Genomic DNA, 24,443 nt, shown 5'->3' with positions numbered 1-24,443 from the left:
CCCACCCTCAGCCTGAGCCAGCCTACAATCTTTAATGATCCCTTCCAAGAATCAGCTGACTGCATGAAAGACATTTTTTTTTTAATTTTTTATTTTTTATAAACATATATTTTTATCCCCAGGGGTACAGGTCTGTGAATCACCAATGAAAGACATTTTTAATCAACTCTCACCTACTACCCATATTTGGTTCTTTCTACCCTTGTTTATTTGTTCCTGTTAAAAAAAAAAAAAATTCCTTTCTGCCTAATTTTTTTTTTTTTCCCCAGTAACCTCTATGCCCATTGTGGGGTGGGGCTCAAACTCTCAACCTTAAGGTCAGGAGGCAGACGCTCTACTTACTGAGCCAGCCAGGTTCCCCACCTGATTTTTGACACCCTTGGGGATATTAAGGCTGGAACCTTCTCCTCATAGCAAAAGCCCCTCCTCTTTCTGCAATTATTTTTTCACGTTAAGTCTCTCCTTCCCTAAGTCCAAACCTGCTTTTGTTGTTTTTGTTTTTTTATAGACTCTACTTGTTCAGGCTAGATGACGGGGTCTAACTGAAATCATCCAGCACATCAATGAACACATCACTAGAATTTAATACAACTGCAGACTCATAAAATCCTAACACACCAAGGGATCTAAAAATTACCCGGCCCACCTTATACCCATGGCAGGAAAAGCTCAGCGACAGTTCTGAGCGGCAGCCATGCTGCGGGGGTCAAACGCCTGTGGTAACAGATCACGGGCTAGCTCACAAGGCATCCTGTTCCACTCTCGGAAGATGCTCCGAACTGAGCTGACATCTCCATCTACACAGCAGCTACCCACAGGCACTGGTTCTGTCCTCTGAACTACAAAGAATGCCTATGTTTCCTTCCACATCTTTCGGCTGTCTGAAGGCAACCGCACCCCAGCTACTTCCCACCAGCATAAAAGGGCACCTGGCCTGTGGAGATCTTCCACCCTGTCTATGCCAAAACAAAGACTAAATCCTGTCCTCGGCTTCCTTCTGTCTTTTTAATCAGCAGAGGCATGGGAGTCACATGTGGATGTAAGTCCTACTAAGAAAATAAGGAAAGAGGCAGCAGACATCCATCAAGGGCTATCATTTTTTGCTCATGAGGGGCCAGTCAGCTGAGACACTGCAGCCAGCTTTTTCTGTTGTTATGGAAACTGTGGCTCTGTGAGGCTTTTTCCCTTAAAAATACCACCACCCCAGACCGCCCCCCGCAACTGCCAATGATTTAATAAAAATCATGATTGAGTTCAGTTGTCTACATTCCTGACATGAGTGGCAAGATCGGGAATGGACTATAAAAATTTTACCTCACCAGAACACTTGGACAAAACAAACAAAAAACGGCTTCAAATTCCCGTAATATGCTTGAATACTTAAGGAACTGCTAATCAGCCTCTGGGAGGTTTGGCTAGTACATTAAACAGTTCAGTCACTATTCCCTTGGAAATGTGTCTACAGCAAGAACTGTATTTCACTGACCTTGGTCATTCCCAGACCTGGCATCTGGAAGTATGTGGCATATTCACTGAATTTACCCTAGACTTATGAGAAAGCCTTTCTACCCTACCTCTCCCAGTGCCTGTCCTAAACTGGAGAATTCACTCTGGGAAGACCATCACCCCAACTGACTCTTCCAGTGGATATCACTAGCTTGAGGATACTCATTAGTCAGAGACCCTGACTCCTCAGGCTTCTGCAAACACACCAGCAGAGAAAGCTCATCTAAAACTGGGGAAAGCTCAGGGAATATAACTATGATTTTGTGATTGAGATGTAAGACAAAACTGCTTTCTTTGGTGACCATGCACGTAACAATCCCAATCTTGCAAATTCCTGGTTGGTGTTTCTTCAGTGGTTGAGAAAAGATGCATCAAAGCTGAGTGGTTTTTGATGCTGCCTTCAACTAACTCTCTAAACCCATTTATCACCTTAAACATTATCAACACCTCCCATTTTAATCTATTCTAGTAAGTTAATTGCAAGAGACTTTTACAGTAATTTTTATCTTAGGAAAATGCTTCCTGATTTTTAAATTTCCGGCCATCCACGAACAAACACTGAACAAGCCCTTTAGGGCTTTAGTAGCATGTGTATCTTCTAACTTTACTGAAGTTAAGCCACTTAAATTTTATATAAATATTACACACAAATTTTATATGTCACATATATATAATACACAACAAGTATTTCTAATCCTGAGCTTTCTAAACAAATACCTAAAATGCAAAATGCTTATGTTGCAAAAAAGAGTTATGTATACATACTCATAGAATTTGCTAGATTCTGACAGGTGGTAGAGTGGAAGAGCGACTCCTACATGAGACACTCATCTCAGGAAGTTAAGCAGAACCCTACAGAACATGGCTGCTTCCTCAGCACTTGCATCCAGCTCTTGCCATAGCCAATATTGACAACACAGTCATCAAACACTTTCTTGAGTTATTGGTCAACAGAGAATCTTTGGCTCAAATCAAGAACACTACTGCTCCTTTGTGTTTCACATCACTTTGGCAGTCAACTGTTCAACAGACACTGCTGGTGCCTCCATCTGTCAATGTAACTTTGACAATGGAGCTCCAGGATGATACCCAGAATATACATGCAGACGTCCACATATATGTACACACAAACACACACACACACAAATACATATACAACTAGGGAAGTACCAATTAGGTAATGAGTTTCACACTGGTCTCAGTCAGAATACTGCTGATGTAGCTCAAACAGTAAGGGACTCACCACACTGGGAATACAAGCGTGGGACAGCAACAAGGTTTCATTTGTTCTTTCTCTATTTATCAGCCCCAGAAACTTCTTTTTCCCCCCTTCCTTCCCGTAAACAGCTATGAAGTCCTGTGGAGTCTCTTTCATGTATCTCTCTCATTCACTTGACAACTACTGACTGACTATTTTGTTCCACAGGTAGGGATACAAGAGCAAGCAAGTCTGAGGCAGGGGCTGCCTTCCTGAGGCGGACAGTCTCCAGTACGGCAGACATGTAAGTCACGAGGCAATTTTTACTCAGCTAGGTAAACATTTTGGTAGGTGGAGACTAGTTCAGGGCACCAGAAGAGAAAGCTCAAAATGGGAAGGACATCTGGCTCACACTTAGGGTCTCATAAAGAGTTTTGGGGAGGAAAAATAAGACTTGAATCTATCTCATCTCTTCATTCTAATAATACAGCACAGATACAGACCTTTTTCTTGCCCGGGCACACTCTATTCTTTTGCTTTCCTGCCTTTAATCTTACCTTGGACAGAAACCCTTACCTTCAAGATAAAAAGCAAACTTCACAACATAGGACTCTTTTAAGTTATGGCTTCCCATTCATTTCTTTCTTTCTTTCTTTTTTTTTTTAATTTATTTTCAGCATAACAGTATCATTATTTTTTCACCACACCCAGTGCTCCATGCAATCCGTGCCCTCTATAATACCCACCACCTGGTACCCCGACCTCCCAACCCCCGCCACTTCAAACCCCTCAGATTGTTTTTCAGCGTCCATTGTCTCTCATGATTCACCTCCCCTTCCAATTTACCCCAACACCCTTCTAACTCCCCATGTCCTCCATGCTTTTTGTTATACTCCACAAATAAGTGAAACCATATGATAATTTACTCTCTCTGCTTGACTTATTTCCATTCATTTCACCAAGCTTCTACCTGCTTCTGTATGTAAGACATACAGAACCATCTCTGATTCTGAAGTGTCCTGTACTCACTCATACCTACCTGAAGTATCTTTCCCTTTGTGATTCAACACTAGATCAAGCTTTCTCTTCTTTGAGAAGCCTTCCCTGATCACTCAGTCTGGGAGAGGCACCTGTTTTGATGTATTTTAAAGTTATTCTAGACATCATAACAGTGTAATATTAAGTATGCATTATTTGATTTAACTTCAACTTAGGTACGGTCAGCAGTCCTAACCAAGCATCCATATTTCAGAGACTGCTAGCTAACACAAATTCCCAAAAGTGGCTACTCAAAGTCCTTTGGCTGTTCATTATTGACCAATACCTAAGATTTTGCTCATTAGCTCAAAAAACACAGAAATTTTTCTACTGGTGAAATTAATGTTTGCTAATCTGAATGGTACATATGAGAGATGCGCTCTCACTGCTAAAATAAAACATATTCAAGGTACACACACACACACACACACACACTAAAATATTTTAGAGATAACCCCAGTTCTTGCTTGGACAGTGAGTAAGTCTGTACCTGATCACCTAGGAATGCCACCTGGGGCCAGCCACTGGCTTTGGAAGTTTCTGTTTGTCTGATGCTGATTACAAGAATAAGAGAATCCTACTTACATCACACTGCTACCCCCTGACAGTAGTAAGACACTTAACATCACAGAGAGTTAGGCCATTACTAAGTTTAAAAAATAAGTTACATGAGGCTATTTCTAAACGAATATTTAATAAACATCTTTAAGTATGGCTGGGTTTGCTTTCCTTATAATTAGTAACAAAGCTTTAGAGGAACAGCTAAGCATTTCTCAAACTTCTTCATTGGGCTTTTTACTCTAAGAGCAAAAGAGTCATATTAAATCCACTTAAGTCACCCCACACAGCCCCTCCACTCTGCTCTTGTGTACCCCAGGCATCTTCCCTAGCATGTGTCAACCTGTACAGCCACTGTCAGTTTACATGTCTACCTTCCCCAGTAAGTGCTGAGGTCTTTGAGAACAAGAACTGTGTTTGTCATCCCCGTAGTCCCTTGCTTAGTTCAGTATCGACATACAGAAATACCTGCAGAATGGACAATAAAAAGCAGCAATAATAAAGTGATAGGACATCTGATAGTACTAGGATTGGGGGATTTGTGCTTTAACACCAGTTTCAGTAACACCAGTAACACCTGAGTCCCTACTATGTGCCAATAACTTACCAGGGATTTACTTTTTGTCAAACACAGTGTTAAGCCCTTAAATAGTATCTCATTTAGGGGGTGCCTGGGTGGCTTAGTCGGTTAAGCGTCTGCCTTTGGCTCAGGTCATGATCTCAGGATCCTGGGATCGAGCCCCACCTCAGGCTCCCTGCTCAGTGGGGAGCCTGCTTCTCCCTCTCCCACTCCCCCTGCTTATGTCCCACCCCTCCCCCCTGGTCTGTCAAATAAATAAATAGAATCTTTTTAAAAAATAGTATCTCATTTAGTCTTCAGAATACTTCTGAGAGGTAGCACCATCATTTACAACAGAGGAAGCAGAGAGGCTGACTAAGAAAGTTGTTCCATTAGGGGCACCTGGGTAGCTCAGTCAGTTAAGTGCCTGACTCTTGATTTTGGCTTGGGTCAAGATCCTCTCTCTCTCTCTCTCTTTCTATCCCTCTCTCTCTTTCTCTTAAAAAGAAAGAAAGAAAGAAAGAAAGAAAGAAAGAAAGAAAGAGAGAAAGAAAGGAAGAAAGAAAGAAAGAGAAAGAAAAAAAGAAAGAAAAAGTTATTCAGATAAATAAGCAGAAGAGTCAATCTTTGAACCCATGTCTGGCTGAATCGAAAGCACATTTTTAACCTCTACCTTAGAAGTGTGTCCCATAGCTAACACTTGAAAGCTTAGGCAAAAAAAGGTCCCTCTGGATTCCAATTTGTTCATCTGTATATGGAGCGAGGAGACCAGGTGATTCAAGCCCCCCTTCCCTCCGTCACAGTGCGGGGGCTCTGGGTGGCAGCAGTCATCGCCTCAGTCCGCCTGCCCTTGCGCTCCTGACAAAAATGGAAGAGATTTTCCTGGGCAGCGTGGAATAGGGCTTTTAGGATAGCATATTTTGTTTTTATTCTTTTTCTCTTTTAAAAACGTCTCAGGGGATTCTACAGGCAGAGAAAAGGGACCCATTTTTGGCACAGGGCTTTGAAGCTAGAACCTGCTGTTAGTTACCAGAGCCAGCAAGTTGTTATTTTTGTTCTACAATTCTTCACGGACACGGATGCTGGCTGAAATTATAAAAAGGGCAAGGAAAGAAAACCTACATCCAGGGACACTTCAGTTGTCAACAAAATAAAAGCGGTAAAAGAAAACAGTAAAAATGTCAGCTTGTTAACCACATTTCAACTGTACTGTTGCAGCTGTATACAGAAAAGGATTTTAGACCTGGTTCTCTTGACACCATCTGAGAACTCCACAATTGAAAGACTCACACCCTTTCTGTGCTACAAAGTTCACAGTCAGGGACTGAAGTGGCATAAGTAAGAGTTCCATCCCACAAGTATTTATTGAGCACTTGCTTATGCAGTATGAAATGCTAATATCTCGGGACAGTCTTCTTTAGGCACAGTTATCTGGAGGGAAAACACATCAGTAGGGAACGAATATCTTAGGCTATCCTCCTTAGAATATCTTTTATCTGCTACCACTCACTGATCAGGATATCTGCCTGGTAAGGAGAATGGGAATTCTAGAACAATGAAAGTTCTTAGTTGCCAACCCCCCCATTTGGCTTCCTGGAAGAGCCAAGGAATACTGGTGATATGTTATTAAGGATTCCAATCAGAAAGAACCTTTGACAGCACTGAGATGATTAAAAATCACTGTCGTTTTGAAAAAATTGCTCAAGAGAGGAGAATAAAGACACAGAAGGGGGAAGGTGGATTTATGCCTTTAAAAGTCACTACCATCTACAAATGAGCAGAGGGGAAAAAAAGAGAAAAAAGCAAGAAACAGACTCTGACCTATAGAGAACCAACTGATGGTTACCAGAGGGAAAGAGGTTGGGGGGATGGATAAAATAGGCCATAAGGATTAAGAAGTGCACTGGTCATGATGAGCACGGGTGATGCATGAAGTGTTGAATAACTATCTGGTACACCTGAAACTAATACAACCATATGTTAACTACACTGGAATTAAAATAAAAACTTAATAAATTGGAAAAAAAACTCACCTTCTTAACAGCAGAATCTCCTTTGGATGGATGACAAGAAGGAGACATTTTTACCTAGAAAAAAAGGGCAAACACTTTAATATTCTTTCTGTCATAATCTAGTTTTATTTGATCCACACTCAAAATACTCAAATACCCCCTTCTACACGATCACGTTGAGCTAGTACCCGCGCCTGGAATCGGGTCGCAACCCCAGCCGCGCCTGCCGCCTGCCACTGCCTCTGGACCATGGACCCCCACAAAGTGAGCGAGCTTCGGGCTTTCGTGAAAATGTGTAAGCAGGATCTGAGCATTCTGCACACCGAGGAAATGCGTTTCCTGCGGGAGTGGGTGGAGAGCATGGGGGGTAAAATACCACCTGCCACTCATAAAACTAAATCAGAAGACAGTATCAAGGAAGAAAAACCAGATAGTAAGAAGGCGGAGGAAAACATAAAGACAGATGAACCATCAAGTGAGGAGAGTGATCTAGAAATTGACAATGAAGGTGTGATTGAACCAGATACCGATGCCCCTCAAGAAATGGGAGATGAAAATGCAGAGATAACCGAGGAAATGATGGATCAGGCAAATGATAAAAAAGTGGCTGCCATTGATGCCCTAAATGATGGTGAACTACAGAAAGCCATTGACTTGTTCACAGATGCCATCAGACTAAATCCTCGCTTGGCCATTCTGTATGCCAAGAGAGCCAGTGTCTTCATCAAATTACAGAAGCCAAATGCTGCCATTCGAGACTGTGACAGAGCTATTGAAATAAATCCTGATTCAGCTCAGCCTTATAAGTGGCGCGGGAAAGCACATAGACTTCTGGGCCATTGGGAAGAAGCAGCACATGATCTTGCCCTTGCTTGTAAACTGGATTATGATGAAGATGCTAGTGCGATGCTGAAAGAAGTTCAACCGAGGGCCCAGAAAATTGCTGAACATCGGAGAAAATACGAGCGAAAACGTGAAGAGCGAGAGATCAAAGAAAGAATAGAAAGGGTTAAGAAGGCTCGGGAAGAACACGAGAGAGCCCAGAGGGAGGAAGAAGCCAGACGACAATCAGGAGCTCAGTATGGCTCTTTCCCAGGTGGCTTTCCTGGGGGAATGCCCGGTAATTTTCCTGGAGGAATGCCTGGAATGGCAGGGGGGATGCCTGGAATGGCAGGAACGCCTGGGCTCAATGAAATTCTTAGTGATCCGGAAGTTCTTGCAGCCATGCAGGATCCAGAAGTTATGGTGGCCTTCCAGGATGTGGCCCAGAACCCAGCGAATATGTTAAAATATCAGAGCAACCCAAAGGTTATGAATCTCATCAGTAAATTGTCAGCCAAATTTGGAGGTCAAGCATAATGCCCTTCTGACAAATAAAGCCCTTGCTGAAGGAAAAGCAACTTCGATCACCTAATGGATGTCGCAATAATACAAACCAGTGTACCTCCGACCTTCTCATGAAGAAAGCTGGGGTGCTGTGAAGAGAATCCCTACCCCTCTGCTCCCCATGCAACTGAAACATTCTACAATGGTTTGCCATTAGGGTATTCATTCAGATAATGTTTTCCTACTAGGAACTACAAACTTTAAACACTTTTTAAACCTTAAAAATATTTAAAAACATATTAAAAGGGTGTGTTAGTCCCTACATTCTTCTTTACTAATCATTTCAGTTTTTTTCCTTTGGATTAATTGGGCAAGGAAGATATTTGAGTGTGGAAGATTCATTGCTCAGTTATAACGAGTGAAATAAAGGTTTATTAGTAGGAGGCAAATAATACATTAAAATAGATGAAGTTTGAGTTGGAGATACGGTTTCTGAGGCATTTTGACTTGTCTTTTTAAATGCTTTATTTTTTTTTTTTTTTTTTTTTATTTTTTTTAAAGATTTTTATTTATTTATTTGACAGAGAGAGAAATCACAAGTAGGCGGAGAGTCAGGCAGAGAGAGAGAGAGAAGCAGGCTCCCGCTGAGCAAAGAGCCCGATGCGGGGCTCGATCCCAGGACACTGAGATCATGACCTGAGCCGAAGGCAGCGGCTTAATCCACTGAGCCACCCAGGCGCCCCTTAAATGCTTTATTTTTTAAACACAATTTATTTTGATAGAACCATTGGGACCACCAGTATTGCAGTCGGACCTGGGTAGGGACCAGAAGTGCTTGGCAGGGCAGCAACAACCTTACTCCTTTTATATAGTGTGCACCCTTGTGCAGATGCATTTAAATCTTACACTGTGGTGAAGGGATGATTTTTATAATGCTGCAGTAGACTTGGATTACTTAGCTGTGTTCTTGTCTGATATAGAAAATAAATGTTTTGCATTATTTCCACATAGGGGAAAAAAATACTCAAATAGAATTGGTATAACTGAGAAAAAACAGGCATTTTCAGAGGAACAATGAATAGATCTTTTTTTTAAGTCCCTTTGAAACTTTTCTGGAGATCAGAAGTCAGTAGTTAGCCAAGATAAAAATATGATTAGGGTAAGAAAAGTAGAACAGATGGCCCAGACTGGTTTTAACCGAATGGTGAGGAATCAAACAGACACATATTTCTGTTGACAATGTTAATCAACTGATGCAATATGCAATGGTCAGCATTTCTTACAAAGAACAACTCAGAGTATCCTTGGTGATATAATATCCCCTTTAGGCAAGACATGCAACAAAGAATTTCATAAAATAGTGAAAGATTAAGAAAAAGTATCAGCCAAACCATATCAAAAAGATGTTTGGAGCTCAAGAAAGAGAAGACTGATGGTGTAGGGATATCTTGAAATACCTGAGGGTTGAAAAAGATTGTCAGATCAGAAAAAAAGAGCAAGACTCAACTACATGTTACGTGCAAAATCACATTTTAAATGTGCACATTTAAAATGTGCCTTTAAAAAGGCACAAATAGGTTACAAGCAAAAGGACTGCAAAGATCTACCATGCTAGCAATAGATTTCAGAGCAAAGATTATTACCAGGGATAAAGAAGATCACTTCAGAATAATAAAGAGGTTGATTCATAAGGAGTACATAACAATCCCAGATATCCATGCATCTAATAGCTTAAAAATAAGTAACGATTTATAGAACTGAAAGAAGTAAAAAGATTTTATAGTCAGGGATTTCCACACCTTTCTCTTTCAATATATTAAAGAATAAGGAGGCAGATATTTAGAAAGGACTTATTAGATTTGCAGGAAACAATCAACTAACTAGATCAGCTGGACATTTATAGAACACTCCACCCAGCAAAAGCAGAATACACATTCTTTTCAGGTACATATGGACCACCACACAGACTATTTCCTGTTAATAAAGTAATTCTCAATAAATTTAAGCAGATCCAAGTCATACTAAAGAAGGTTCTCTGATAACACTAGAAGTAACTTAGACTCAGCAACAAGAAAGATCTCCAAAAAACATTTCCAGTTATTTAGGATCTAAGTTATACTTTCAAATAACCCATGGGTCAAAGAAGAAGTCAAAAGGAAATTAGATCCTGGAAACACACAACCTACCAAGAATGAATCATGAAGAAACAAAAAATCTGAATAAACAGCAACTAGTAAGAAAATTGAATCAGTAATCAAAAACCTCCTAACAAAGAAAAGTGCAGGTCTATCCAGAAAACTTATTGGTGAATTCCTCCAAACATTCAAAGAATACCAAATCTTCCAAAAACTCTCCCAAAAAATTAAAGAGAAGGGAACACTTCCAGCCTCATTGTAGGAGGTCAGCATTACCCTGATATCAAAGCCAGACAAGGATACTACAAGAAAAGAAAATTACAGGGTACCTGGGTGGCTCAGTGGGTTAAGCGTCTGCCTTCAGCTCAGGTTATGATCTCAGGGTTCTAGTATTGAGTCCCACATCAGGCTCTTTGCTCAGCGGGAAGCCTGCTTTCCCCCTGCTCCTGCCTGCCTCTCTGCCTACTTGTGATCTCTCTCTGTCAAATAAATAAACAAAATCTTAAAAAAAAAAGAAAAGAAAAGAAAAGAAAATTACAGGCCAATATCCCTGGTGAACAAAGATGGAAAATCCTCAACAAAATACTAGTGAACAGAATTCAACAGCATATTAAAAGGATCACACACCATGATCAAGTGGGATTTATCCCTGGGATGCAAAGAGGCTTCAACATATACAAATCACTAAGTGTGGTATCCACATTAAGAGAATTAAGGGGAAAAAAACTATATGATCATCTCAGTCAATGCAGGACAAAGTATTTGCCTTTTCATGATAAAAACATGCAACAAACTAGGATTAGAAGGAAACTACCCCAACACAATAAAGGCCGTGTATAAAAAAAAAAACCCCACAGCTAACATCACACTCAGTGATGAAGACGGAAAGCTCTTCCTCTTAAATCAGAAACAAGAATGCTTGTTTTCTTTCACCACTTCTGCTGAACATAGTGTTAGAAATTCTAGCCAGGGCAATTGGGCAAGAAAAAGATATAAAGACTATCAAATTGGAAAGGGGAAAAATAAAATTATGTTTTCAGATGACAGGTTTTATGTAGAAAACTCTATAGAGTCGACAAAAGTAACTGTTAGAACAAACAAATTAAATAAAATAGCAGGCTACAAAATCAGCACACAAAAATCAGTGTTTCTGTACACTAATAATGAACAATTTGAAAAAAATATTAAGAAAACAATTCCAGGGCGCCTGGGTGGCTCAGTGGGTTAAGCCGCTGCCTTCGGCTCAGGTCATGATCTCAGGGTCCTGGGATCGAGGCCCGCATCGGGCTCTCTGCTCAGCAGGGAGCCTGCTTCCCTCCCTCTCTCTCTGCCTGCCTCTCTGTCTACTTGCGATCTCTCTCTGTCAAATAAATAAATAAAATCTTAAAAAAAAAAAAAAGAAAAAAGAAAACAATTCCATTTACCATAACATCAAAATGAACTTGGGAATAAACTGAGCCAAGGAGGCAAAGATAAAAAAAAAAACATCCTGTACTCCTGGACTGTTAAGACTTAATTGTTAAGATGTCCACACTACCCCAAAAATCTACAAATTCAAGGCAATCCCTATGAAAATCCCAGTGGCATTGCAGCAGATATAGAAAAGCCCATCCTGGGGCGCCTGGATGGCTCAGTGGGTTAAAGTCTCTGCTTCAGCTCAGGTCATGATCCTAGGGTCCTGAGATCGAGCCCTGCAGCGGGCTCTCTGCTCTGCAGACAGCCTGCTTTTGCCTCTCTGCCTGCCTCCCTGCCTACTTGTGGTCTCTGTCAAATAAACAAATAAATAAAATCTTAAAAAAAAAAAAAGTCCATCCTAAAATTCATATGGAACCTCATGGGACCCTAAATAACCAAAACAATCTTGAAAAAGACCAAAGTTGCTGAGTCTAAGTTACTTCTAGTGTTATCAGAGAACCTTCTTTAGTATGACTTGGATCTGCTTAAATTTATTGAGAATTACTTTATTAACAGAATTACTTTATTAACTTCTTAAAATTTCTAAACTTACTACTAAGCTACAGTAATCCAAATTGTGCTACTGGGATAAAGACAGACATGTAGACCAACTGAATAGAGAGACCAGAAATCAATCTTCACATATAAGGTCCACTGATTTTTGACTAGTGTACCAAGACCATTCAATGGGAGAAGAATAGTCTTTTCAACAAATGGTGCCAGAAAACTTCATATCCATATGCAAAAGAACAAAGTTAGACTTTTACCTCACACCATATAAAAAAACTAATTCAATGTGGATCAAAGACCTAAAAGCAAAGGCTAAAACGATAAAACTCTTCTTTAGAAGGAAATGAAGTTTCATGCACTGGATTTAGCAATGATTTCTTAAAGATGACACCAAAGACAGAAGCAACAGTTAACAAAAAAACAGACAAACTGGACTGCATCAAAATTTAAAAGTTTTGTATACCAAATATGTAAATATAATAAAAAGGCAACTCATCAAATGGAAGAAAATATTTGCAAATGAAATGGGATAAATATCCAAATTAAAGAGTTAATATCCAGAATATACAGACAGCTCTTAAAACTCAACAACAAAAAACCAAAAAATCTGATTAAAAAAAAAATGCACAAAGGACTTGGACATTTCAGTAAAGGTGTATGAATACTCAATAAGCACAAGATAAGATGCTCAACATCATTAGTCATTCACAAAATGCAAAGTAAAACACAATGAGATACCATTACACACCTAGTAGAGTAGCCTAAACTGAAGAGACTATACCAAGGGTGTGGAGGAACTGGAACCCTCATACAATGCTGGTAGGGGAATAAACTGGTACAACCACTTGGGAAAGCAGTTTGGTAGCTTCTTAAGATGATAAACACACATTTGTCATAGTTGTCAACCATTCCATTCCAAAGGTATTTACCCAAGAGAAATGAAAGTATATGTCCATACGAAGACCTATACGTATACAAATCTTCAAAACAGCTTAATCTGTAACAGCCAGAAACTGGAGAGCTGGAAAAACCTATCACCAACTGGTGCTATCATAAACAAACCATGGTATATGCATTACACTGAAGTACTACTCCATAATAAGAAGAAATGAATTCTCATAACAACATGGGTGAATCTTAAATAATTATGCTAAATAAAAGGAGAACTTACTTGATAGTTCCATTCATGTTAAACTCTAGAAAATGCAAATTATTCTATTATAACAAAAAGGCAATTTGGTGGTTTCTGGGGAACAGATGGGAGAAACTGAGTAAGTTTTTAGTAGTGAGAAGGTCACTATCTTAATTGTAGTGATGAATTCAAGGATAGATACATGTCATATTTATATGCCTTTGTATATGTAAATTTGTTTAATATCAGTTATACCTTAATAAATTTAAAGAAATTTGTAGGATGCAACTAAAAATAGTGCTTAGAGGAAGATATTTATAGCTTTTTATACTACACTGGGGAATAAGAAAGGTTAAAATGAACGACCTATATGCTTCCAATTTAATAAGGTAGAAAAAGAAAATCAAAGTAAAATAAAACTAAGTAGAAGGAAGGAAATAAGGAGCAGAAATCAATCAACAGAAATCAAACAAAACACTATAGAAAATTGACAAAGCCAAAAGATTATTCTTTGAAAATATCAATAAGACTGATAAACTATAACTCAGATTGATCAACATATAACAATAATATCAGCAATGAAAGATATATTACTACATACTGGAATACTTATTCACATTAAAAAGAGGCTATTATGAACAATTTTATGCCAATAAAATTGGCAAAATAAAGATCTGACAACTTTTTTAGGAGGGGAGAGAGGCAGAGCGGGAGGAAGAGAGACAGAGAACCTTAAGCAGACTCCACACCCAGTGGATCTCGGGTTTCCGATCTTGAGAGCCTGAGATCATGTCCTGAGGAGCAATCAAGAGTCAATGCTTAAGACTGAGCCACCCAGGAGCCCCTGGACATGTTAAAAATTAAAAGGACAAATTAAAAGGACAAATTAAAAGGACATGTTCCTTAAGAAACAGCTTATAAAGATGGACCCAAGATGAAACAGAAAATATGAATAACCCTATATTTATTTAAAAAAAAAAAAAAAAAACAACCCTGAAGCATATCTAATTATCTCTTAAAGAAAACGCCAAGTCTACATGGTGTCAGCAGTGAATTCTAGCAAATACTAAGTACACAGGGATTAGTATCTGAGATTGGAATAGCAACTTGTTAGTTTACAAGGAAAAATAGAATCCGTATTGCAAGCACTGCAACAGACAGTAGACAGGATCGGTCTAGGATGATGTAGCCAAGGTATGAGTATTAGGCAAGCAATTGGATTCAAGTTCTCCAACCCCTTCAGTTCTGATGGTCTATTTCTAAGAGCCTCCAGTACAGACGATGAAGGCATTTCCTATCACTGTGGCATCAAGCTATTCAAAAAGGACCACGTTGCAGCCCTTCTTTTTTTTTCCCCTTTCCCCTCTAACTTTCAGAGTAACTATAGAAAACATACCTCCTCTCAGGGGTCAAAACAGCTGGCTGTCCAGACTGTCCTTTTGGTCTTAGCAGGTCTGCAAAAATTAGACTTGACAGTCTTTGCTTTAACATACCATGACATTAATACTCTGGAATTCACTCCAGATGTATGATGTAGCTTGCTAAACATGATCCAATTTTAACTCCTGGTATGCTCTTTTTGAAAACGGAGAAAATAGATTTTCAAAGCAAAGTAGATATTTAAGCTTAAAAAATGACCTCATGAAAGAATCTGCAGATTTTTAAAAAAACAAGCCAAGAACTAGACGTGATGCTGGACAATTTATCTGAGAAAGCTGTTCTCTGGAGATTAAGTTAGAGAGTGTTTGAAGTGGCAACAGAAATGGTTCAGCATCACCCATGAAAGGTCTTATTTTTCATTTAACAGAATTCCTTCTGGAAATGCCTCAGGCAATGCGGCTTGAAAGAGACACTTTAAATCCAGGTATGCACACACTAGATCTGGGGATATGGATGATATATTAAGCTATGGCCTTAATAATGTTAAACTTTTGTGATCTTTGTTAATGATTTCCGACTTAGAGAAGCAATGTGATCTGAAGTTTAACAGCAATAGGGATACCTTCCTTATCACTTCTTTCTTTCTTTGTTTCTTTGTTTCTTTCTTTCTTTCTTTCTTTAACAAGCCTTGGTTGTTCTGGTTACCAAAGGAATATATGTTCACAGACAGAAATTTAGAAAATACTAAAAGGCAAAACAAAGGAAATAAAAATCACAATCTGATCGCACAGCAATAACTACTATTAACATTTAGAGTCCCATTGTTTTGTGATCTTCCCATGTGACCTGTTGAAAATGTTTATTTCACCATATCTGTATTCTTCCACCACAGGATTTTTCTATTAAGCAGTCCCTTCATTGCAGAGATAGGTTATCACTAATTTCACCAACTATTGGTAAGCTACTGGGGCATTTAGGTTGTTTTCAGAATTTTTTATTTAAAAAAATGCTGTCATAAACATCTTATAACACACTCTTGATGTGTTATTTCCATTGCTCCTATAAGTCCCTGCTTCAAAAAGTATAGGACATTTAAAAATACATACTGCCGGGGTGCCTGGGTGGCTCAGTGGGTTAAGGCCTCTGCCTTTGGCTTGGGTCATGATCCCAGGGTCCTGGGATCGAGCCCCGCATCGGGCTCTCTGCTCAGCAGGGAGCCTGCTTCCTCCTCTCTGTCTCTCTGCCTGCCTCTCTGCCTACTTGTAATCTCTGTCTCTGCCAAAAATAAATATATAAATAAAATCTTTAAAAAAAAAATAAAATAAAAATACATACTGCCAATTTTTCTCCTGACAAGGAAGATGGATCCACACCCCTTTTCCTATAATTCTGAAATCCCAAAAACACTGAAACAACAACAACAACAAAATACATACATTTTTAAACTTTTGGCACTGATAGCAAAACCCCACCTGATGTGAAGTAAGGCTATTTATAGTCTTTATTTATCCCACATATCCCCATTGGGAATGTTCTATTAATAACAATATATGTACCGTTTTACCTTTCTTTTCAGCACTTCAAATATGCCATTTTTTTTGGTGAAGTCAGCCATCAGAAACTTCTGCTTCCTCCCTAAACATTTTTTTCATATTTTGTTAAGAGCTTATAAATGTTTACCAGAAAGGCTGTCCAATACAGGTTACCCTGCCATTACTAGAACTGGAGCTCTCTTTATTATATTTCAAATACTTTTTCTGAATGATCCCCACCCCTACTTTGTCCAGGACTCCAATTACAGGTGTATTTTGCCACCTGAAGTTGTTTCATAATTCACTGCTGCTCTATTCATTTCTTTCCAGTCTTTTTTCTGTGTGACCTGGCATAATTGTCGTGCTACATATTCAAGTTCACTAATAGTTTCTTCTGCAATATCCACTGTGCTGTTAATCCTATCCAGTGTGCTTTTCAACTCAGACACTGAAGTTTTAATCATTAGATGTTCTATTGACGTTATGACTTCCACATCTCTTTCGAACATGTCCAGCCTCACCTCTAGCTTCTCAAACATATGGAATATAATTATAATAACTTGTGATGTTCTTGTTTACTCATTCTATCATCTGTGCTATTTCTGGGTCTGTTTCAATGGATTGCTTTTTTAAAAGACAATTTTTTAGGATAGTTTCACGTTCTTGGCAAAGTTGAAAGGAAGGTACAGAAATACTGCATACATCCTATGCTCCCATCCATGCACAGCCTCCCCTGTCATCCACAGGCCCCATCAGAAGGCTACACTTGCTACAGCTGATGACACGTTACACTGACACATCATTATTACCTGAAGTCCACAGTTTACATTAGGGTTCACGTTTGGTGTTGTGCCTTCTATGGGTTTGGACAAATGTGGAATGATATATGTCCACCACTACAGTATTATACAGAGTATTTTCATTGTCCAAAAAGTCTCTGTGTTCCATTTATTCACCCCCACCCCACCCCCACTAACTCCTGGCAACCACTGATGTTTTTACCGTCTCCATAGTTTTGCCTTCTCCAGAATGTCATATAGTTTATTTTTTTCCCTCCGCTTTATGACTTGCATTTTTCCTGCTTTCTTGATCAAATGCCAGACATTGTGAATTTCACCTCGTTGGGTTAAATGCTTTTGTAATCCTTAACATATTCTTGAACTTTGTTCTGAGATGTAGTTAAATAGTTGGAAATAATTTGGGGCGCCTGGCTGGCTCAGCCGGAAAAGCATGTGACTCTTCATCTCAGGATTGTGAGTTCAAACCCCATGTTGGACATATAGATTACTGCAGAGAAATAAAACTTAAAGAAATATTTGGAAATATTTCTGGATCTTTTTTAGGTTTTTGCATTTCAGTTTGGTTAGATAATTGGATCTTTTTTAGGTTTTGCATTTCAGCTTTGTTAGGTGGGATCAGAGCTGTAGTTGGTCTAGGGTTAACTTTCCCCAATACTAAGGTTCAGACAGGACTTAATACTCAGTGTACCCATGAAGTATGCAGTGCCCCAGCTGGCAGTACTCCTGGCTCTGGATCTGGGGGCAGTGCTACTCTAATCCTTTTATGGGTTCTTCTGGCCTCGAGTATACACTATTTCCTCATACAGTGGACAGTATTCAACCTAATACTGAAAGTTGTCATCTACAGATCTCTGGGCAGCTCTCTCCCATCTGTACTTTGTTCTGCAAACTCCAGCCACCTTGCTGTCTCCTCAACTCTGACAGACTGGTGAGCTCTGCCTCAGTTTTCCCTCCCTGGGCCAGGGTGTGGAAACTTTCTCCTGGCAGTACACTAAAAATGAGCCTAGGGCTCACATTTTTTATTTCTCATCTCTCAGGAGTCACACTCCCTTACTGCTTGATGTCCACTGTCTTGAGAACCACTTTGTATGTACATTGTCCATGTTCCCCCGAGAAACTCCAAATGAATCCTGTCAGAAGCTGAAGCCCCTATATTACCTTCTAAAATGAAATTTAAAATCAGAAAAATGCTCAATTCTGAACCTGTCTGGTCAGAGGGTTTGCTCGGGACTGCGGACCTGTAGCAACATGCACTCCCACTGCTAATGCACAAAGTGTTGGTCTCTTCACATCCTCATCAATATAAACGTGTATGTATTTTGAAATGTATGACAGTGCCATCATTTAATATTTTATAATAAGTTATTTTTAATAACTTGCCAGTTCAGTAAGTTTAAGAAATGGCATCGTATTGCTGTTTTAGTTTGTATTTCTTTGATCACTGATAGAGTTGAGCATTTTTCACATTTCACTGAATAGAATTTTCAAATGTCATCTGTTCACATTCCCATCAAGACTTCAGCTCTACATAAAGACTCGAAACACTCTTCAGGCACTACTGTTATCATCTGGTCTCCTGGACAGAAGCCATCTCTGGATCAAAGGGAAGTCAGCCAATTTCCAGGACTTTCAGCATCTGATTTTCAAACTGCGCCGGCAGCAGTGACGACGGAGCTGCTCATCGTGATGTGGCTGTCGATCCATTTTCCACAGTCACAGGAAGCGGACCGCAGCAGTCTGTTTCAAACCCTTCAGTGTTGCCTACTACTCTAAGAATAAAAAGGAAACTTCACCAGACCTTCCCGGCTCCTCAGGACATGACAGTACCTCCTCAACCGCATTCCTTGCCAAGTTCCCCTTTAGTTTCTCCATTCTGACCACTGAGATTCTCTAAGGTCCTCGAATGTGTCACCGCTCCCCTCGGTTCTCCTGATGGCACGGTCTTCACATGGCTGGCGCCTTTCTATCCTTTGGGTCTCAGCTTAAACACCACCTCTGCGAGGGCGATTCCAGAATCACCCTCCAAAAGCAGGCTGCCCCTCATGTTGTTCTTCCCACAACACTCTACTCTTCGCCCTGATGGGACTCACAGCCTAACACAAGTTGGAATTACAAATCTGATATAGTTTGTTTACAATTTAATTATTGTCTAGCTACATAATGGTAGGAAATATATTTTCAGTTTTAGGGGGGGGGTTGTTCAGTAATGTGTACTTAGTCCCAAGAATTTGGCATTTGCTCCAAATGAATCACTGAATACTAGGGTATAATAGAAAGATTATTGGAAAAGGGGCAAAGGTTTCCTCAAAGAGATTCATTTAAATTAGAATCATTTACCACCTCTATGCACTTCTAAGCTACATTAACCCTCATTTAACTTGTAAATTTAAGTTATAGGATATTCTTTGGAGAAATGCTGCTGTCACCAAATACTGAAATTTCACTGTTTAGCCTTTAATTTCCATCTAACTTGTTTGTAACAGGGAACTAACACTCTTTAAAAATGGACAAATGAAAACAGGCATTAATCCCAGTGTTCCAGTTTCATTAAATTTGGTTTAGAGACCAAATCTCTGATTTACAGCAGGGATCCAGACTAAATAAGCAGTGGACCATGGTTAATAGAAAACTATGACCAGGGGCACCTGGGTGGCTCAGTGGGTTAAAGCCTCTGCCTACAGCTCAGGGTCATGATCTCAGAGTCCTGGGATCGAGCCCCGCATCAGGCTCTCTGCTCAGCAGGGAGCCTGTTTCCTCCTCTCTCTCTCTGCCTACTCCTTATCTCTCTGTCAAATAAATAAATAAAATCTTTAAAAAAAAAAAAAAGAAATCTTATTAAAAAAAAGAAAACTATGACCAGTGAGCATAAATAAATGTCATTTATTGAATAATTTCTTGGAAGTTATAAATACTTCTCTCTGACATTATTTATAAATCTACTCCAAAACATAAAATATTTTCTTAGACAACTCTAAAAATCAAGAAATAAAACCAACCCAAAGTGCCAATAAAAGTATCAGCTTATTTCATTTAATTCTTTTCTGTTCTGATTATTAAAAGAGGAGGAGGAGGTGGCTATTTCCAATCCTCTTCTCAGATATTTACCTCTTAATTGGGGGGGGGGCCCTTTGATATTTGACTAATGTACATGCCTTTCTACCAACAGGAGATGATTTATCCAACCCTATAAAAATACCAAGCAATAGGTTATAAAACTTTCTAATGAGTCTCTAAATACTTGTTTATTTTTTTAAAAGTTTTACAAGGAATAACAATTTGAATGTTTCTGGCACATAAAATGTGTTCGCTTAGGGGTATCCTGGGTGGCTTAGTTGGTTGAGTGTCTGACTCTTGATTTTGGCTCAGTCATGATCTCAGGGTTCCTTGGGATCAAGCCCCTCACTGGGCTCCATGCTCAGTGGGGAGCCTGCTTGAGGATTCTCTCTCCCTCACCCTCCACCCCTTCTCCTGCTCACGTGTTCTCTCTCTAAAATAAATACATCTAAATAAAAAAGTGTTAGCTTAATACCAGCTCTCAAGTATTCTAAGCCCTGTTAATAATATAATGTTAAAACTATAATTTAGTAAATCTTCAATTATGTTTCCTTGAATTCACATGTTGCCTGTTGATCAATTATTTTAAAATTGAATCGCAGGTTAATTTCTCTTATTGCTCACCAGTGCCAATGAAGATGGTTATTCACTACTATAAATTTAATATAGGAGTAAACAAATAATCTAAGAAAACCATTACATTACATTATATAGCATATGGGAACAACACTTGTGGAGAAAATACAGTAGACTGATAAGTACTTCAATTGAAATTTATTTCTCCAATGTAGTTTGTCTGAAATCAAACTAGAGAATCAGACAGACTTGCAAGATCTAGTTATGGGTCTAAACATTTCAGATTGAGCTATTGTAAACCCGAGGCAAGGTGAGGAGATAAGGAAGGAAAGAAGGAAACTTGAGTCATTCTTCCCATTCATAAGAAATAAAAGTAGCTATTCCAAAGGAGAGTAGGCTTTCTGGGGTAATAACTCCCTATCAAGTCTGTGCACACATGCTATTGGGAGGTAACTAATATGACAGAGTTCTTGTTTATATATATTGACCACTTATGCAAAACAGAAATGAGGTAGGGAGCAGCAAGAAGACAGGCCTCATCCACCAAAGCCACAGTTTTGAGGGTAACTATTGGATTTTGTTGGGCTGGAGCCAGAAACCGAACAAGTGAAAAATTATCACAAGTCTTGGAAAAGAAGGAAACAAAAAGCTGATTGGACTGAAAGATCTTGTTACAGAGGCAGTGAGAAGGTTCAAGTGCACTCAGTGCCTCCTGGTAGTAGTGAGCAACAAGTGGGAGCTGACAGACAACCTCAGCTTGATTTTGGAGTCACTGGGGCGGGCCCTCATTTCTCTTCTCCTCCAAGCACTGCTTGAAACTTAATGACCAGGGCTGGGAGAGTTTTCAAAGGAAATTAAGTGAACAAAGGAGAACTTTCTTTTTTTTTTTTTTTTTTTTTAAATTGTATTTATTTATTAGAGAGAGAACACGAGCAGGATGGAGAGGAACAGAGGGAGAGGGAGAAGCATCCCCACGGAGCCGGAGCCCAATGTGGGGCTCGATCCCAAGATCCTGAAATCGTGACCAGAGCCAAAGGCAGATGCTTAACTTACTGAGCCACCCCGGCGCCCCAAAGTAGAACTTTATTTAAATTTCATTTAATAAAAGCTATCAAATACAAACCTAGTATTTTCATTTTAAATTTTCTTATAATTAAAAACGGAATGGAAAAAAAAAACGGAATGGCTCACACATGGTAAGAAATCTTAATTAGCACAGCCAATATGGTATGGAGGTATTTTAAAAATTGGTCTTACCAGGTTTCAAGAAAGCCAAAATGCTAAAAATAGAACAGGCTGGAGGCAGGAAAACTGCGGGTGATGCCAGTCCTGCACAAACCGAGTTCAAATACTGGCCTTCCTTCTCTGTTCTGCAAATAGTTCCTTCAGTTGTAAAAGAGGGAACATATCACCCTCGTAAAATAGTGAAGATTAGGGTAAACACATCTACAGCGTATGTTTGATAAATTTCATTGTCTCTTTCCTTCTTATGTTACCAATACACTAGATCTTTTTACAGTGTCTTAGTAACAAAAATAAGAGACACAGACAGCTAGGAGAAAATTTAAGAAATCCCAAATAGTTCTCATTAGAGAACTATTACTTCATATGATTCAAGAATCACTGCTTCTTTACTAGGAAGTATCAAACAAAGATTTCCAAAAGGATCTGACCAGCAATCTTACTGGAGTTTCCTCCACAATGAAAAGGCTGAGTCATCTCTTTTTCCTTCCAGAGTAGGAAAGCCTCAGATAGCTTCAGAAATAAAGCTGCCTTTGACATGTAGGTCCAATTTGAAGAGAATTCCCCCTTTCTAGGTGCTCTGAGAGAAGGTAAGAAGTCAGTGAAAGAGAGTACTGTCTTTCTTCACTGTCTGAGGTATGTGGAATTGGGTATAGGCCAACCAGTGCAGTATAAATGGCTTCAACATTCAACACCTACTTAGGAACATATTCTCAGCCAAACGTGGAATAAAAAAGAACTTCCTAAAACATGATAAGAAGGTTACACACACAAAGTCTGTGATTAACATCATACTTGATGAAAAATTTGACATCTTCTCCCTAAAATCAGTAACAAGGCAAAGAGGTTTCTTCTCACCATTCCTATTCAACACTATACCAAAGGTCAATGCTATAAGGCAAGAAATAAAAGGTGTAAGATTGAAAAGAAGAAAGAAAAGTCTTTATTTGCATATGATATGACTGTCTACGTAGAAAATACCAAAGAACCTATTAAAAAATAATACTAGTACTAACAAGTAAGCTTTTTAAGGTCACTGGTCCCTGGATATAAGGTCAATATACCAAAATAAGTTGCATTTCTATATTCCAACAACAAATAATTAGAAGACAAAATATAAAACAATAAAATATACAATACACCAAAGGTCATTACATACTTAGAAATAAATCTTAGAAATAAAACATGTAAGACTTACATGCCCAAAACTATAAAACACTGGTGAAATAAATAAATAAAGATTGAAATAAATTGATAGATCTACCATGTTGATGGACTGGAAGACTTAATATTGTTAAAACATAAACTCTCCCCAAATTGACCAATCAATAGATCTAACACAATCCCAATAAAATCCCAGAATGACTTTTTGGTAGAAATTGAAAAGCTGATTTTAAATTTTACATGGAAAAGCAAAGGAATTAGAATAGTCAAATGTTAGTAAGAATAAAGTTGGAGGACTCATACTACCTGATATTCACATTTACTAAAAAAACACAGTATTGGAGAAAGGATAAATATAAAGGCCACTGGAAGAATACAAAATCAAGAAATAGACCTAAACATACATAGTCAATGGATTTTTGACTAAGATACAAAGGCAGTTCAATGGATAACCACATGCAAAAGAATAAACTCCAATCTTTATCCTGTAGCCTAATAAAAAAGAACTCAAAGTGGATCTGTGGTTGCCAGGGATAAAGAGTAGGGGAAAGGTTGACTACAAAGAGATACAGGAGACACCCAAGAGTTGATTGATTGTAAAGGTGACTGTCAAAACTCATGGAACGTAAATTTTACGTTTGAAAATTATGTATTAAAATACGTAATTACATGGATAAAACACAATTTTATTTTATTTTTTTTTAAAGAAAAGAGGTCTTTTTTAGCTGCTTGTAACTATCTAGAAAGACAAATTTAATTGGTAATATCCAAACAATTAGATAATACAATTCATTCATGAATAGGATATAACTGAAAGAGAGAAAAAAAAAACAACAACTAAAATGCCCCAAGATGTGACTTAAGAATTTGCATAAGAATCTGGATTCAGCTTGGAAACATTCTGGATGACTAGTTAATAAAATTTTCAATCTGGAAACCACACTCAACATCTTTACATGTAAAGTCCTGCCAAAGTCTCTAAATTCAACAATGAATTCTCTTCTTCCCAAGTCTGTTCTTTGTTTACTGCTTCCTATCTCAGTAAATGGTACCATCATCCATCAACTGTTTAAGTAAGAAATCTGGGTACTATTTCTGACTCCTCCCTTTGTCTTACGGGCTCTATCCAACACATTTATCATCAAATCCTGATAACTTCTCTCTCAGTTAAATGCTGTGAAGCAGAAAAGAGCATGGAACTGGAAGTTGAGCGTGATTGGATAAGAGGGTAAAAGGGGGTGGCCTGAGATGCAGGTGGTGAGGAAA

The 24,443-nt window shown here is 38.8% G+C and overlaps 1 protein-coding gene and 1 pseudogene across 4 annotated transcripts in view; one reads left to right on the top strand and one right to left on the bottom strand.

Annotated features, from left to right (window-relative positions):
• VPS8 (VPS8 subunit of CORVET complex) overlaps positions 1-24,443 on the bottom strand; it is a 246,408-nt gene that overhangs the window by 24,005 nt on the left and 197,960 nt on the right. For 2 of the 3 annotated variants that reach the window (XM_082693431.1, XM_082693432.1), the window contains exon 45: positions 6,893-6,946. The exons of the other annotated variant lie outside the window; for it this stretch is intronic. In XM_082693431.1, the coding sequence (XP_082549557.1) occupies positions 6,893-6,946 (54 nt within the window). The remainder of the gene's footprint in view (positions 1-6,892; positions 6,947-24,443) is intronic. 3 annotated transcript variants of the gene reach the window in all.
• On the top strand, positions 7,033-8,679 carry LOC309845492 (hsc70-interacting protein pseudogene; annotated as a pseudogene). Its single transcript has one exon. The product of its transcript is annotated as a hsc70-interacting protein pseudogene (transcript).

The sequence above is a fragment of the Mustela nivalis genome, assembly GCF_964662115.1.
Source record: "Mustela nivalis genome assembly, chromosome: 1".
NCBI classification, from domain to species: domain Eukaryota; kingdom Metazoa; phylum Chordata; class Mammalia; order Carnivora; family Mustelidae; genus Mustela; species Mustela nivalis.
Note: the sequence above shows the minus strand (reverse complement) of the source record. Positions and strands in the feature narration are given on the sequence as shown.